At 41.5% G+C, this 13,713-nt stretch overlaps 1 protein-coding gene across 3 annotated transcripts in view; it reads right to left on the reverse strand.

Moving 5' to 3' along the window:
* Usp47 (ubiquitin specific peptidase 47) overlaps positions 1-5,588 on the reverse strand; it is an 88,351-nt gene extending 82,763 nt beyond the window's left edge. For all 3 annotated transcript variants that reach the window (XM_021166024.3, XM_029480008.2, XM_029480007.2), the window contains exon 1: positions 5,323-5,588. In XM_021166024.3, the coding sequence (XP_021021683.1) occupies positions 5,323-5,361 (39 nt within the window). In that variant the 5' untranslated portion in view covers positions 5,362-5,588. The remainder of the gene's footprint in view (positions 1-5,322) is intronic.
* Positions 5,589-13,713: the final 8,125 nt, after the last annotated feature.

Raw genomic sequence — 13,713 nt, forward strand, 5'->3', positions numbered from 1 at the left:
GACCATCTGCTAAACTGATAATTTAGGGAAAAAAAAAAACCTGAGAACTGTGAATTCAACCCCATTGTGGTGAGGGACACTTTTAATGTCAGCACTTGGAAGGCAAAGATGGGTCTCTACAACTACAGAACACTACTAAAATTCTATTCTAAAATATGGAGGTAATTATCTGCTACCAGAGGTAGTATGCAGAAACTTTTAAGCACCTAAGTCATATTCTCATCTGCTTAGAAAGTAACTCTAATAAGTTATAGTGAGGGTGGCTAGGGTCAGCCAGCCTGGAAGCAGAGCAACCACTTAGAAGGACATTTGAGTGATAAAATAATTACAGAGGCAGAGCTACAAAGTGGTAACCGTATAAGAGACGTTTCCTACTTGAAGAACTATACTTAAAAAAAAAAAAAACAAAAACAAATAAATAGATGAGTTAGATGTAGACAATCAATGAGACACCTACAACATGTAAATCACACCCAAGAGCTAAGGCTGCACAACTGTGCTTACTCAAGAGAAACAGTCAGCCCAGGGACGCAGAAGAAATAAAAATCACGATCATAAAATGTGACAGTACAGTACGACATCAACAACTACCTAAAAACAACAAGCTTGCAGAGCTCCAGCCACACAGCCCAATCATCCAGACACACAGAAACGTCAACTATCAGTGCCAAAGTCTCCTCTCCTGGTCCTGCATGTCCACTGTTTCCCAACAGAACTGTAGTCATACACAGTCGGCATTCAGTCTCCTTTCACTGCATTAAATGGTAAGTTTAAGAATGAGCCAACCTCTACTAATACTCCAGTTTAAGACACTGATGGTATTATCTGGGAAGCATCTCTCAGGCAAGAATCGATGCTCTGCAATAAACAAAATCAAAAATGACCAATGTGGCACTGCAGCAATTCCAAGTAGTTTAACAAAGAGAGATAAAATTAAAAGAATACTCATTTGATATGGTAGACAAGGATGAAAAGATTTCTTCTACAAGAAATCAGACAACAGAGAAACCAATAGTCATTGACAATCTCTCCTACACAGTTGTGAAGTTGCTGCCCTCAAATGAGTTAATACATACCCAGGATATGTGACCGTATCTGGTATCCCAATAAAGATCAGTTATTACTATCATCATTAGATGCCAAAACCCATATCCAAATGCAAAGAGTAGTGACACACAGGGAAAAACATCAAGGTGTGTAATTTACATGTCCACTTATCGAAATTTATATGCTCTGTGCACTGAAAGTATCATTTTAAAAACTTCAGTGCCAGATGTGATGGCACACAAAAGCAGGAGAAGCTCTGTGAGTTCAAGGGCATTCTGGTCTCTATATATAGGGAGCTCCAGGTCAGCCAGAACTACATAGGGAGACCCTGTCTTGAAAAGAAAAACCAAAACATTAATAAATACGTTCCTTTCTGTTCATACCCGATGACACTCGAGGTGTCCATTCTAACTTTCTCCTACAGGGCAGAGTACTCCTATATGCTACAACCCAAACCCTTACAAGGAAACAAACAAACAACCACCAGGCAATAATTAAAACTGAAGGTACTAAAAGCAAGCAATCTCAACATCAAAATCAATATTGCAATTAAGTCACATGGCAGAGTAAAACAGTGATGCGCTCCTCAATGAACACCGCCCTTTCCTTTTGCTCATTTTGGGGTATAATTTAGGAGTACTAGAATGCTGGAACATGTCCAAATGAACAAGCACGAAGCAGCTGAAGAGCTGAGGAATGCAGACTCCAGAACAGAAAAGGTGAGTGAGCTCTCTCTGCTTTCTCTATCTTCAGCCATTAGAAAAGCTCTCCAACAGAAATGTTGATCATTGACAACTATCAAAAGATGACACTAAAGATCTAGATTTATCTCAATGCAAAACCTTAAAATAACAGAGGTCTCCTAAGAAGAAAAAGCTGTTATCAAGATAAGTCATGGATATGGAAACAGCTTGCCAATTATGCTGTGGAAAATCTCCAAGCAGAGCAATAGCCAGTTAGAATTCAAAGTCTCCTCCATCCTTACAACCATACAAATGAATATTTACTAATCTATGCTCCAGCAAAAACACTCCCCTAGACTTGTAATATATATAGAAAAACAAAAGTGAGAAACACCACCTCTGCTGTCAAGGAATTCCCAATGAACATCATAAAATGTGTACCATAGTCAGAAACCACAGTAGATGTTCCAAAACGCTGTTTATGAACTGCTAAGTGAGATCTGCTCTTATGCTAAAGCCTTCTATGGAGAGAATCCTTAGGTTAAAATGCTCCAGACTCTTTGACAAAGAGGGTTTATGGACTGTGTACAGAGGATTTGAACAAGTGAAGTAAGTAGGAAAGAGGGACAGCACAATAAAGCAAGCTGGAGAGAAACCTGTTTGTCTACATTAAAAACTTGTTCCATGGGAAGAGAGATAAGCTAGGAAAGGGCAGGCTATGGCCAGAAGCAAGTGTACTGCGCTTTGAATACCAGGCTGCACACAGCCTACCCAGCAGCCACTCAACACTGCTGCCACCACTGAAAACTGTTGTCCCATTCAACCATGCTCATGTATCACAGAAAGCTCTTCTTCTTTTAGTTTTTTAAATCCAGCAATTTAAAAATCACTCCTAACTCAAACAACAACAGGCTGGGAGCTGGGCAACAGTTAGTTCATCTCTACACTAAGATGCCGCCTACAGCAGTTCTCCAAGGGACATTTGTCCTGGAGTTTCAGGACCAAAATAATCTTAACTTACTTAACAACTCTATGAATTCACACATAGAATCGGAAGCCACATCCATAAAGGTCAGACCTTCTCTGAAGCAAAACAAAGCTCTCTAGGGTTGTTAATATAGCTGGAATCGGCACAGGAAAGCTTCTAATTCTGCACTATATTGTCACTTACTAAACAAGTACCCGAAGAAATAGAAACTATTCTTAGAGCTCCAAGGTAACATGGACTGAACGTAAGAGGATGAAAAGACGAGATGGAGGACCCAAGCTCTAGTTCCACACCTGTGAGTCCTTAATTTGAACAAGTCACTTTCAACCTGAGAGCTGTACTTCTCACTCCTGTGAGAAGTGAAGTGGTTTAAATTGTGTGATTTCCCCTCAGATTTAGCACTGTATAATTCAAATGTTATTTGATAACAAAGAAAATAAAACTCATTACTAAAAACACAAACAAGAGAAAGGCCATGTTTTAAAGTATCTAATGCCACAAACTAACTGAAGGAAGAGAAGGGGAGAAAGCCCACATATTTGGTTTAAGAGATAACTAGCTTCCTTTTGGGATACAGCCCTGGTTAATTCAGAAGCAAATATGGAAGCAGAAGCAACCTGTGAATGAAGCATGAGTGAGGCTGACAAGTAAAACAAAAAACAAAACAAAACAAAAAAAAAACCACTATCTGGCTAGGTAAAGAAAAAGTCTGCATTTCAAGAGCAGTTTGATGTATGTCCCAGGAAGCAGGAGCTGTGGATAAAGTACTGAAAGCCAGGAACAGGAAATAAAGCATAAAATCCAGAAGGAAAAAAGTTAGGTTCATCTGATAAGGGAGATCTCAGATAAGGGAGAGTTCAATCGTCCCGGAGGTAAAACTAGCATTGCAAGATCAGTTTTTAAGACAACAGGTAAATTCGTGCAAAGCAGGATATGTGCACATCTCTATCAGGACTTCTACAAACAGAGTTATTAATATAATCTTATGCAGGGTTGCACTTGTTCTATTCTCTAACTGTTGGAAATTAAGGGTTAATTTTGTTTTTTAAGATTGGAAACCAGCACCAAAGGAAATGAAGGTTAACTTTCTCTTAAAACCTATTCCTTCCTTCCTTGTTACTTAGTACAAAGTACAAAATGCCGGACTGGACCATAGGAGGACTCATGTTCCCGACTTCCCAACTCTCAGTTGCTGAAACTGTTCCAGAGGCAAGATCTTCAATTCATGCTTATCTGCTGTACTGAGACTTAGAGATGTCTGATAGATAAAATACTGACACACACACAACTCAGCCTTAAACAACAAACAGGCACTCCACTGAGTTTGATAGCACACACTTTTAATCCCAGCATCAGGGGAGACAGAGACAGGGAAATCTCTTAAGAATTTCCAGGCCAGCTTATCTATAAGTGAGTAAAGTTCACATAGTAAGATCCTACCTCAAAACGGAAAAACAAAACCCTAGAAATCAACTTATTATCCATCTAAGGAAAGATGGGAAATTTTAACTATTCAGGTACAAAATAAAGTCACTTTGCTTTGTGCCAGGAGTTGTCTGTGTAGCAACAAATTGCTACAATTAAAAAAACAAACAAACAAAACCTAAACATTTAGGAATCCGAAATGATCGTGTATAAATATCAAGATCCTACCATCCTAATTTCAACTTAACACTTGGCATCTATTTAAGGTATATGAGCTATAAAAGTCCAAAGCATTAAGCCTGACGATCAGCAGTTAAAAATACATGTTTGAATATGCTGAGGATATTTATAAAGCCAACGGACTATTAATATGTCGAAATCCACTGGGCAGTGCAGGATTCTACCTTTAATCTTCTACTACTGACTGTTCATGGGAAGCCAAGAAGTCCGGGAGTCTTATGTCACTCGCTTTTAAGAATTTAAGTCACCCAAGTTGGCAACACCAGAAAAATGCCAAAATTCCACACAAAAACAACGTTTTGTCTCTCCATATGGTGAAATTAACTCGGCTATCTCCTACCCTCCCGTTCAAGCCCCACTTAACTATTTTTTCAACGATCCTGGGTAGGCCCCATTTAGGCTGGCCAATAGTACTACGAAGTAACAGGAGGGGGAATGGGGGCTGGGGGGAGGGGGGTGGGGAGACCCACAACTCTTTAACAGTTAAGTCTGCCCTCCCACAGATCTCAACTTAGGTGTCGATTTCACAAGCCCCGTAAGCTATACGCTGTCAAACCCCAGAAGCAGCACCGTCACCCCGTCCTGCCCACGGGCAACTGTTCCAGAATGTTTTCTTTGAAACGATCTCTCTTAACTCTCTCGGCTCGACGTGTGTGAAGTCTGGACTTCAAAGGCCACTTTCTCTCCGCAATACTCCCCCCCACCCCCGGGAGCAGAACCCAACTCCTCGGGTCCAGTCTTTGATGCGTTAGCCCCTCGCAGCCGGGGCTCTCCCTCGGCTACGTGGCCCCGGGAACCAGCGGTCTCCAACTGCCCGCCGCGCCCACCGTCCACCCGGCCGCACGCCTGCCCGGCCCTAGCCTTGCCTCCCGCCCGGGGCCTGCACGACTTCGAGCGGACCGCAGGCTTCGGGCCTAGTCTGGCCCGCCGGCCCCTCACCTCCTTCGGGACCAGTTGGTTCTCCTCGCCGGGCACCATCGCTCAGACTCCGACCGCTCGTCTCCGCCCTGCCTGCGGGGGCCTGGTGGAGGTGGCGGCGGCTCTGTGTCTCAGGAGAGAACGGCAGCGACAGTCATCCTCCCAGCCGCCTGCGCTCCAGCAACTGAGGAGGCCTCCGCTCAGGCCTTAGACACCAGCGCGCAGACACCGACCCAGGGCGCCGCCGCCGTCGCCGCCGCTGCCGCCGCCGCCGCCGCCGCCGCCGCCCCTCCCCCGGCCCGCGGCAATCAATGGAAAAATGGCGGCCGCCGCTCTCGCGAGAATTCAGCGCAGTGGGCGCGCGGCCCAGCGCCTGGCGCCTGGGGTATGCAGGCGGCCGTCGTGAGCTCCGGATCTTCTCACCTCTTGCTCAGCCCCGGGGTACGCCACGCTACGCTGGTTGAGGGCCGGTGTAGGCGCTTTTCACTACGGGGAAGTCGGTCCTCCCATCCTCCGGCTCCCTCTGTCGGCCGAGGGAGGGACGAGGCCTCTGCGTCACGAACGAGCTCCAGTTCAAAGCCCCCCTTTCAGCCCTGCAGTCCCCAGACTTTTCCCTGGTCCCCAGCGCGCCCGCTGCAGCCCCTCTTGAGGAACCTTTGGCCTCGAGCCTGTAAACAACGCGCCTTGTGGAGAAATCGCCTTTCTGGCTTTCGCCCTCAAGGCTCCGGTCCTCGTCTGTCCTGTTTTCGTGGCCGCCCCACTCTCCTTAGGGACCTCGGTGCCCATCAGCTAGCCCCTGGAGCCCCTTAAAGAGGAGACACTACACTTGGAGGTGCTCCCCTGCACCCTTCTGGGGGGCTTGCTGTCATCCTCCTACAGGGCCAAGTCTGAGAGCAGAGCTGTGGTGCGCTTCAACCTGTGCTGTCCTTTTGAATATGTTTTTTGTAATCTCCCCAGACGGTAAATACCATGTGTTAGACGAAACAAATTTCCTATTAGTCATTTTCCTTCACCGCACTCCTTCCATTATGAAGACCCAGTGAGACGTCTTTCATGAAGACTTTTGGCAAACTAGTCCTCTTACAGCCTGCTGAGTTAATGCCATTGTGCCATGTACCCAGCATCCACAGCGCCAACTCCTTTACCTGTGCTATTGGTTCGCCAAACTTGTTACTATTGAACACCCCACACCCAAGAAAAGCTTTCTATACAGTTATGTAAGATTTATTAGAATTCTGCTATTTGTGGCACTGTAAAACATCAATAAATTCTAAAAATTATAGCAAAGACAGACATTTAAAATAAACGAGATTTTAAGTAGTAATGGTATAAAAGAAATCCATTAACCCTACTGAAAATATTTAGTGAGCTCACTCTGATTGACTAGGTTTCATTAGGTTTTTAAAAGCTAATTCTTTGTGAAACACTTATTAAAATATCTGATTCAGTGTTCAGGTTATTTCTGTACTTGGCTTTAATAGCTGTTATAAGCTGAAAAAGGTAACCCACAAAGATTTTGATCCTAATGCAAGAAGTGCATTTTCAACTACTATTTCTAATACAATGCTCATTTTTATCTGTTTCAGTTTCCAGCCATACAAAGGGTTTTGTTGAAATTCAGCTACTAATTTTCCATCTTTCCTAATGTCAACTAGAATTTTTATGTTTTAACAGGTGGGCTGCAGTGGTGGAGGACTTTCCAAGCATACAGAGGGCTCCAAATTCAATCCCTACTTCCTTCTCCCAGAAGAGTCAAATACCTTCTCCCAAAACAACCAACAAAATAAAAATAAAAATCCAGGTAAACTAAAAATTCTTTAAATACACTACTCAGATTTCTGAAAAGGCCAAAAAAGTCTGTCTTCATGTTTAAGCATACATATGATGAGTTTGGGAAGAGTGTTTAATTTTTTTATTTTTTATTTTATGTGTATCAGAGTGTACATGAACCACAATCGTGCAGCTCACAGATGTTGGAAGAGGCACCAGATGCTCTGGGATTGGTGTTCTGGGCAGTTGTGAGTCACTTGGGTCCTCTGTAAGAGCAACAAGTGCTCTTAACTACTGAGTCATCTCTCCAGCCTTAATATGTAAATGTTTGAAACTTCATCATAGAATTTTGAGAAATACTGCATCAAGATTCTCTTGACTATTGAAATGTCGATGCTGCTGTAAATTGTTCTAAAGGTGAATAACTCAACTTGCATCTCCACCGTCCCCCTGGCTGCCACATCTTGGACAAAATCACAAAGTGGGAGTATTTTCAAATCTGTTTCACGCATGCCCTTCCCATTTCCTGAGTGAGCTGGTTCTCTAGAAGCCTTGTTAGAAGTTAGGTGCCATTCTAGTTTTCCTTTTTTTCCTTCATGCTTACACTCATGACCTCTTTCTTGAAATCCTTTCTGGATTCTTTCATCTTGGTAAAAGTTGATTTAACGAAATAATAATATAGCAAGTATCTTAGTCAGGGTTATTATTGCCATGGTGAAGCACCATGACCAAAAGTAACTTGGCAGAATAGGGTTTTATTGACTTATACTTATGCATCCACATCATAGTCCTTCATTGAAAGAAGTCTGGTCAGGAACTCAAACAGGGCAGGAACAGGTAAGAGCTCATGAAGAACCCCTGAAGGAGTGCTGCCTATTGGCTTACACTCATGGCTTACTCAGCCTGCCTTATAGTACAAAGACTGCCAGCAACTCACAGTAGCTGGCCCTTCCCCCATCAATCACCAATTAAGAAAACACCTTGTATATATATAGTCCAATCTTATAGAGGCATTTTCACAATTGAGGTTCCCTCATTTCAGATGACTCTAGCTTGTGTCAAATTGACATAAAGCTAGCAAACATAATGAGAGAATTGACATGGACTAAATCTTAATATACCAAGAAGCAATGAAGTGAAGAACCCCTGAACGATTACCCACATTGCAGAGAACATACTTTTCACTTAAGAATAGTGAGATGCTGATGTTGATCTATGGACTAAATATTGATAAAATTTAATTTTTCTTGTTTATTCATTTAATTTATTGAGATGGATGTCTCAAGAAGAGAGTACAGCACAGGAAGACAGTCGAGTTCCTGGAGAGCAGTGCAGTAGAGTTGAGAGGGAGAGTGGAGCAGCACAGAGAGGGAGAAAGGAGGCAGTTTTACCCCCAGAGTTTTCCAGAGACAGACTGAAGAGAGAACAAGCTAGACACCAGTAAAGGCAGAATGAGCAAGAGAATGAGAAGGAGCCAGAAGACTAGAAAAGATTGTTAGAGCCAATTTGAGGCTAAGCAGAGCATTTCAGAGACTGAGAGAAAAGCCAGATTGAAGCAGTCAGCATGGAGAGGAGTTTTGAACCAGAACAGCTGACCAGCCAGCCAGAGTTCAGAAAGAACAAGAAAGAGTAAGCTTACTCAGAAGCACGTCTCGGAGGCTGAAAACATCCTAGACCTAGATAAGATGGTATGAAGACCGAAGTTTCCAGGACTAAGCCTAGGTTAGCAGTAAGCCTCCCAGACAACAGTTACAACAGAATAGAAGTTAGTTTTACATACGGCATTCAAAGTGGTTGGAAGGAAAACCCAACATGACTAGAGAAGAAAGCCCAGCAACACTGCAGAAAGCAGAAGACATTTGACAGAAATGCTACAGAGGAAAAAGTTGCCTGGGTTGGCTCCAGAGGAAGCATCAGCTCTTCGAGTTCATCTGGATGACCAGGGAGACTCTGAAGCAGCTGGAGCCTTAAGCCCAGAGCAAGGAATGACTTGGAAGCCTCTGGGACAGTAAATCTTCTGGAACCACAGCCACCCCAAATGACAATTTTAATGGTGTACACACTTAACAGCTAGGTGTACTGCAGTATGGTTGCTTGTATCCTGCAACAGAAAGAGGCATTCGTGAAAAACAACTAGTGGATTTCAGTCCTACTTTCCTTTGATGATTTATTCATTCACTCATTCGTTCCTTGGCTAATCTTTTAAATCCACTAAATAGCTTAACTGTAATGTCAGGATAGTACTAGTCCTATTTTACAAGGCTGGAATAAGCACTAGAATAGCCATCCCAGAGCTACTGAAGCTAGAGTATATGAGAATATCTCCCAGGCCGCATCCTAGGAGCTTCACGTCTGGTATTTTTCACTTAATTCTTTCAATAATTGTATTTATGAGTACTACTGTTGTCCCTCCCTAAGAGTGAGAAAATTAATGTAAAATGTAGACAGAGTTTGATATGCTACCTGGTACACAAAAAGCGGTCAGCATGTGCTGGCCACAGTTTCTGTATTGGACAGCACCAGTAGGGAAGACACAGCTTTGAAACTGCATTAGAGCAGGTGGTCTTAGATACTTGTTGAATTAGTTGATAATGTGGTCACTTTGCTAGACCTCAAATCTTTTCACTTACCCAACAGCTAAACTTCCTCTGTGTCACGTTGTTGACTGTTTCACTTATGTGCTGTCTCCATGAAAGTGATGTGGGAAAAGCCTCATCTAGAGGTTTGCAAGCACTAGGGTTTCAATGTGAAAGAATCAGGAGGCATCTAATAAAGTGGGTGCCGTGGTGCTAATGTTTCTGAAATGATTTCATAAGATCTTGGTGATAGAACAATGACTATTATAAAAGTTTGGCATTTGAAGATGTCTCAGTATTGCTTGAGAATGTTAAGGGTGAAGTTATAATAATTACTTGATAGCATTGCTCATAAAGATGACTATTTTATAATAATAGTCTGGAACAAAAAATGAAACAAAAAAAGTAAAAACAAAATATGGTTTATTAATTTTAATTAAAATATTCATTATAACATTTATTATATGTTGTATAATGTAACATATTATATAATATTAATACTAAACATTGATATAATATTATAATAAAGTTAAAATATTAAATTAAAAAATTTAACTTACATGTAGAAATATATTGATATAAATCGAAAATAAAATACCAGTTAGAAATTGGCACTAACATGGGACTGGAGAGACAGCTCAGTGCTTAAGAATACCAGCTGCTCTTCCCCAGAGCCAGGGTTCGATTCTCAGCACCCACAGGGAGGCTTGCAACTGTCTGCAACTCAACTTCCGAGGGATCTGACACATGGACAAGCAGACAGGACACCAATGCACGTAAAATACAAAAAAATAAAACTAATCATTTTAGCCTGGCAATGGTGGTGCAGGCCTTTAATTCCAGCACTTGGGAGACAGAGGCAGGCGGATTTCTGAGTTCGAGGCCAGCCTGGTCTACAGAGTGAGTTCCAAGACAGCCAGGGCTACACAGAGAAACCCTGTCTCGAAAAACAAAACAAAAACAAAAACAAAACAAAACAAAAAACCAACTCAGGAAGGAAACTATGAATAAAAAAATGTTTAATTTTTTTTTGAAGATGAACTACAAATCACCAGGAGCATCTGGAAAGATGCACAGCTTTACTCAAGGCAACGAAATGCAAATGCAAGCAAAGCAGGAGCTTTCATTTCAGATTGAAAACACCTATGGGAAAACAGGTTCTTTCCCCCCCACCCCAGTCCTTCCCCTTCTTTCCTGCCATCCCCCATCTCTCTCCCCTTTGTCACTTTTCCTACTTAGCAAGTAGGGAATTGTTAGTCTCTGGACCTTCTTTTTAGTTTGAGCTAATAGGCTTTGATGCTTGGTTTTCTACTTTTTAAAAGTTCACAGGGTTTTTACTTGAGTTTCACATAAAGTGGCCTAGTCCTGGTCAGTTTTTTTTATAAATATAATTACTTAATTCTTGTGGCCTTTCTAGTAGATAATCATTTCTTTCCCTAAAAGTAAAAATTTTCCTTAAAATAAAGCAAAAAACTGTTAATTACTATTTCCCCTTTTCCTCTCTCTGTTTTATGGCTTCATTGTATCATCTAAGGTTGTCACTCAAGGTCTTTCACAAAACAATGCTAGTCATTATATCTCACCTAGCAATATAGGTGAGTACATAAATATCAATTTATATAAATTTCCTTGTTGATAAAATTAAATTTAATAATTAGATGTTAGCCATTGATAGAATTTTATATATTTACAGAAAATTAGGTCATTCCAGAAACATTGTTCTCTCTTTATAGGCTGTAGACAGACTGTGGCCTCTGAACCTCAGCCCTCATCACCATTTGGCACACAGTGAACATTTATAGAAGTCCTGTTTCTATTGCACCACAGTCTATGAGGTGTCATAAATCCCATGATGGATGTCTCCTTTGGTTCAATTACAGAAGCCTTGAAGTTTATTATGCATTTGAACATAAGGCTCTTGAGAAGATAAAACTAGTGAGTAAAACTTAGAGGGTAGTAGCTTTTCGTTTTTTGTCTCTTTTGATTTCTTTGTTTGTTTGTTTTGGTTTTTCGAGACAGGGCTTCTCTGTGTAGCCCTGGCTGTCCTGGAACTCACTCTGTAGACCAGGCTGGCCTCGGACTCAGAAATCTGCCTGCCTCTGTCTCCCGAGTGCTGGGATTAAAGGCATGTGCCACTACGCCCGGCTTGTCTTTTTTGATTTTTAGTAATTAAAACTTTATTGTAAAGAATTTGCAAATAAAGAACATAACATAGCAGGATTAGGCAAAACCAAAGACTCTCCATGTCAAAGGTCTTTAGGAAAGTTAGAACAGCCATTCAAAGCTGGGCTTTATAATGCATTCTGCATTTGCACTGTAGATTATATTTTTATGTACCTATTTAACACACACACAAGCACACACACTTCACAACAGAATCAAAACTAGAAAAAAACATTAGCCTTATACCCTCTCTCGTGACTCATGTATTCTTTACTTGCAGTCTGTCCTTCCTTATCCTCTAGTATTTACCTTTCACTGCTATCCTTTTTGCATGTAATACTATATACTCACATGTATATTTATATAGATATACATATATACATGCACATATATATGTGTATACACACATATACACATATACATACATGCATGAATGTGAGGGCGGTATTTTTCTTTCTGATATTGTGTGACCTCACTTAATACACATTCTAAGTCTAGCCATTTTTCTGAAAGCTTTGTGACTTCATTTTTATTTAGAGCTAAATAGTATTCCATTTTATATGTGTACCAGATTGTTATTATCAACAGTCCTCTGTTGATGGTCAACAAGCTTGGGTCCACTTCCTTTCTGTTATGAATAAACAATAATGAACATGGAGTACAAGTATCTCTATGGTAGCTTCCTTAGTTACTTTTCTGTTGCGGTGATAAAACAGCACAACCAAGTCACCTGATAAAAGAAAGAGTTTAACATGGTTTATGGTTCCAGAGGGTTGGCGTGTATGATGGCCCAGTGAGGGAACAGCCGAGAATAAACATTTTAATTCACAACCACAAGGCAGATAGAGATCACTGGAATTGCATGAGCCTTTTGAAACCTCAAAGCTTACCTGTGACACGCATTGTATAGCAAAGCCATGCCTCCTAATCCTCCCTGAACAGTTCCACCAACTGGGAATCAAGTATTTATATATATGAGCCTACGGGGGCCATGCTCATCCAAACTGTCGCATCCCATTCTCTGGCCCCCATAAGCTCATGACTGAATCATAATGCAAAAAGCACTCAGTCCAACTTACAAGTTCCTGTAGTCTTTCACATTCTAAACAATTTAAAAGTCCAAAGTCTCTTCTAAGATTTAAGGCAATCTTTTAATTGTAACCCTGTGTAAAACAAACAAACAAACAAACAAAGCAGCAGGTGTTGTGCATGCTGTCACAACTGCCAGGAGCTCATGTGCAGAGTGCAGCTCTCCTGCTCTATCCAGAAACACTATTGCCTTATAGTCATTCACTGCCTCTGACTCTTGCATTCTTTGTTTCCCTACGTCAGGATGAACCCTGAGCCTTGGGAGGAGGTGAGATGTTGATGCCCTATCCACCGGCTCTGAAAGAAGGTTTTGATTTTAAAGGCGGCTTAGAAAATATGGAGTGTCAGAGAGTTCACTTAGCAGAGTGCCTTCCAAGCATGCATAAATCCCCAGCACTGCTTAGGAGACATAAGAGAATCAAAAGTTCAAGGTCACCCACAGCTACATAGTGAGTTGAGGTCAGTGTGGCTTACAGGAGACACTAAGAGAGGTGGACAAAGTTCATTTATTATATAGTCAGTTTCCACTAAGTAGCTCTAAGGTGTTTGTTGGTCATTGTGATACAGGCTTAAAAGAATGTAAAGGAGAGAACTGACTGGTTTTCTGCATCACTGAATAAAGACAATGAAAAAATAACGAAGGGTGTCAGAATCCTGTGTGTGACATTGAATTCAACAGATATTTGTTGCTATTTGTTTTTGATGAGGCATGCCACCAGGGAGTGTGTCAGGTGAATAAGAATGTTCTCCACGCTCAGACACTCACATTAATTCAGCACTGGACAACGTGTGAATCTGGTAATACACATGACAG

The sequence above is a fragment of the Mus caroli genome, unplaced genomic scaffold (assembly GCF_978045245.1).
Source record: "Mus caroli unplaced genomic scaffold, Mus_caroli_1 scaffold_8, whole genome shotgun sequence".
Taxonomy (NCBI): Eukaryota; Metazoa; Chordata; class Mammalia; order Rodentia; family Muridae; genus Mus; species Mus caroli.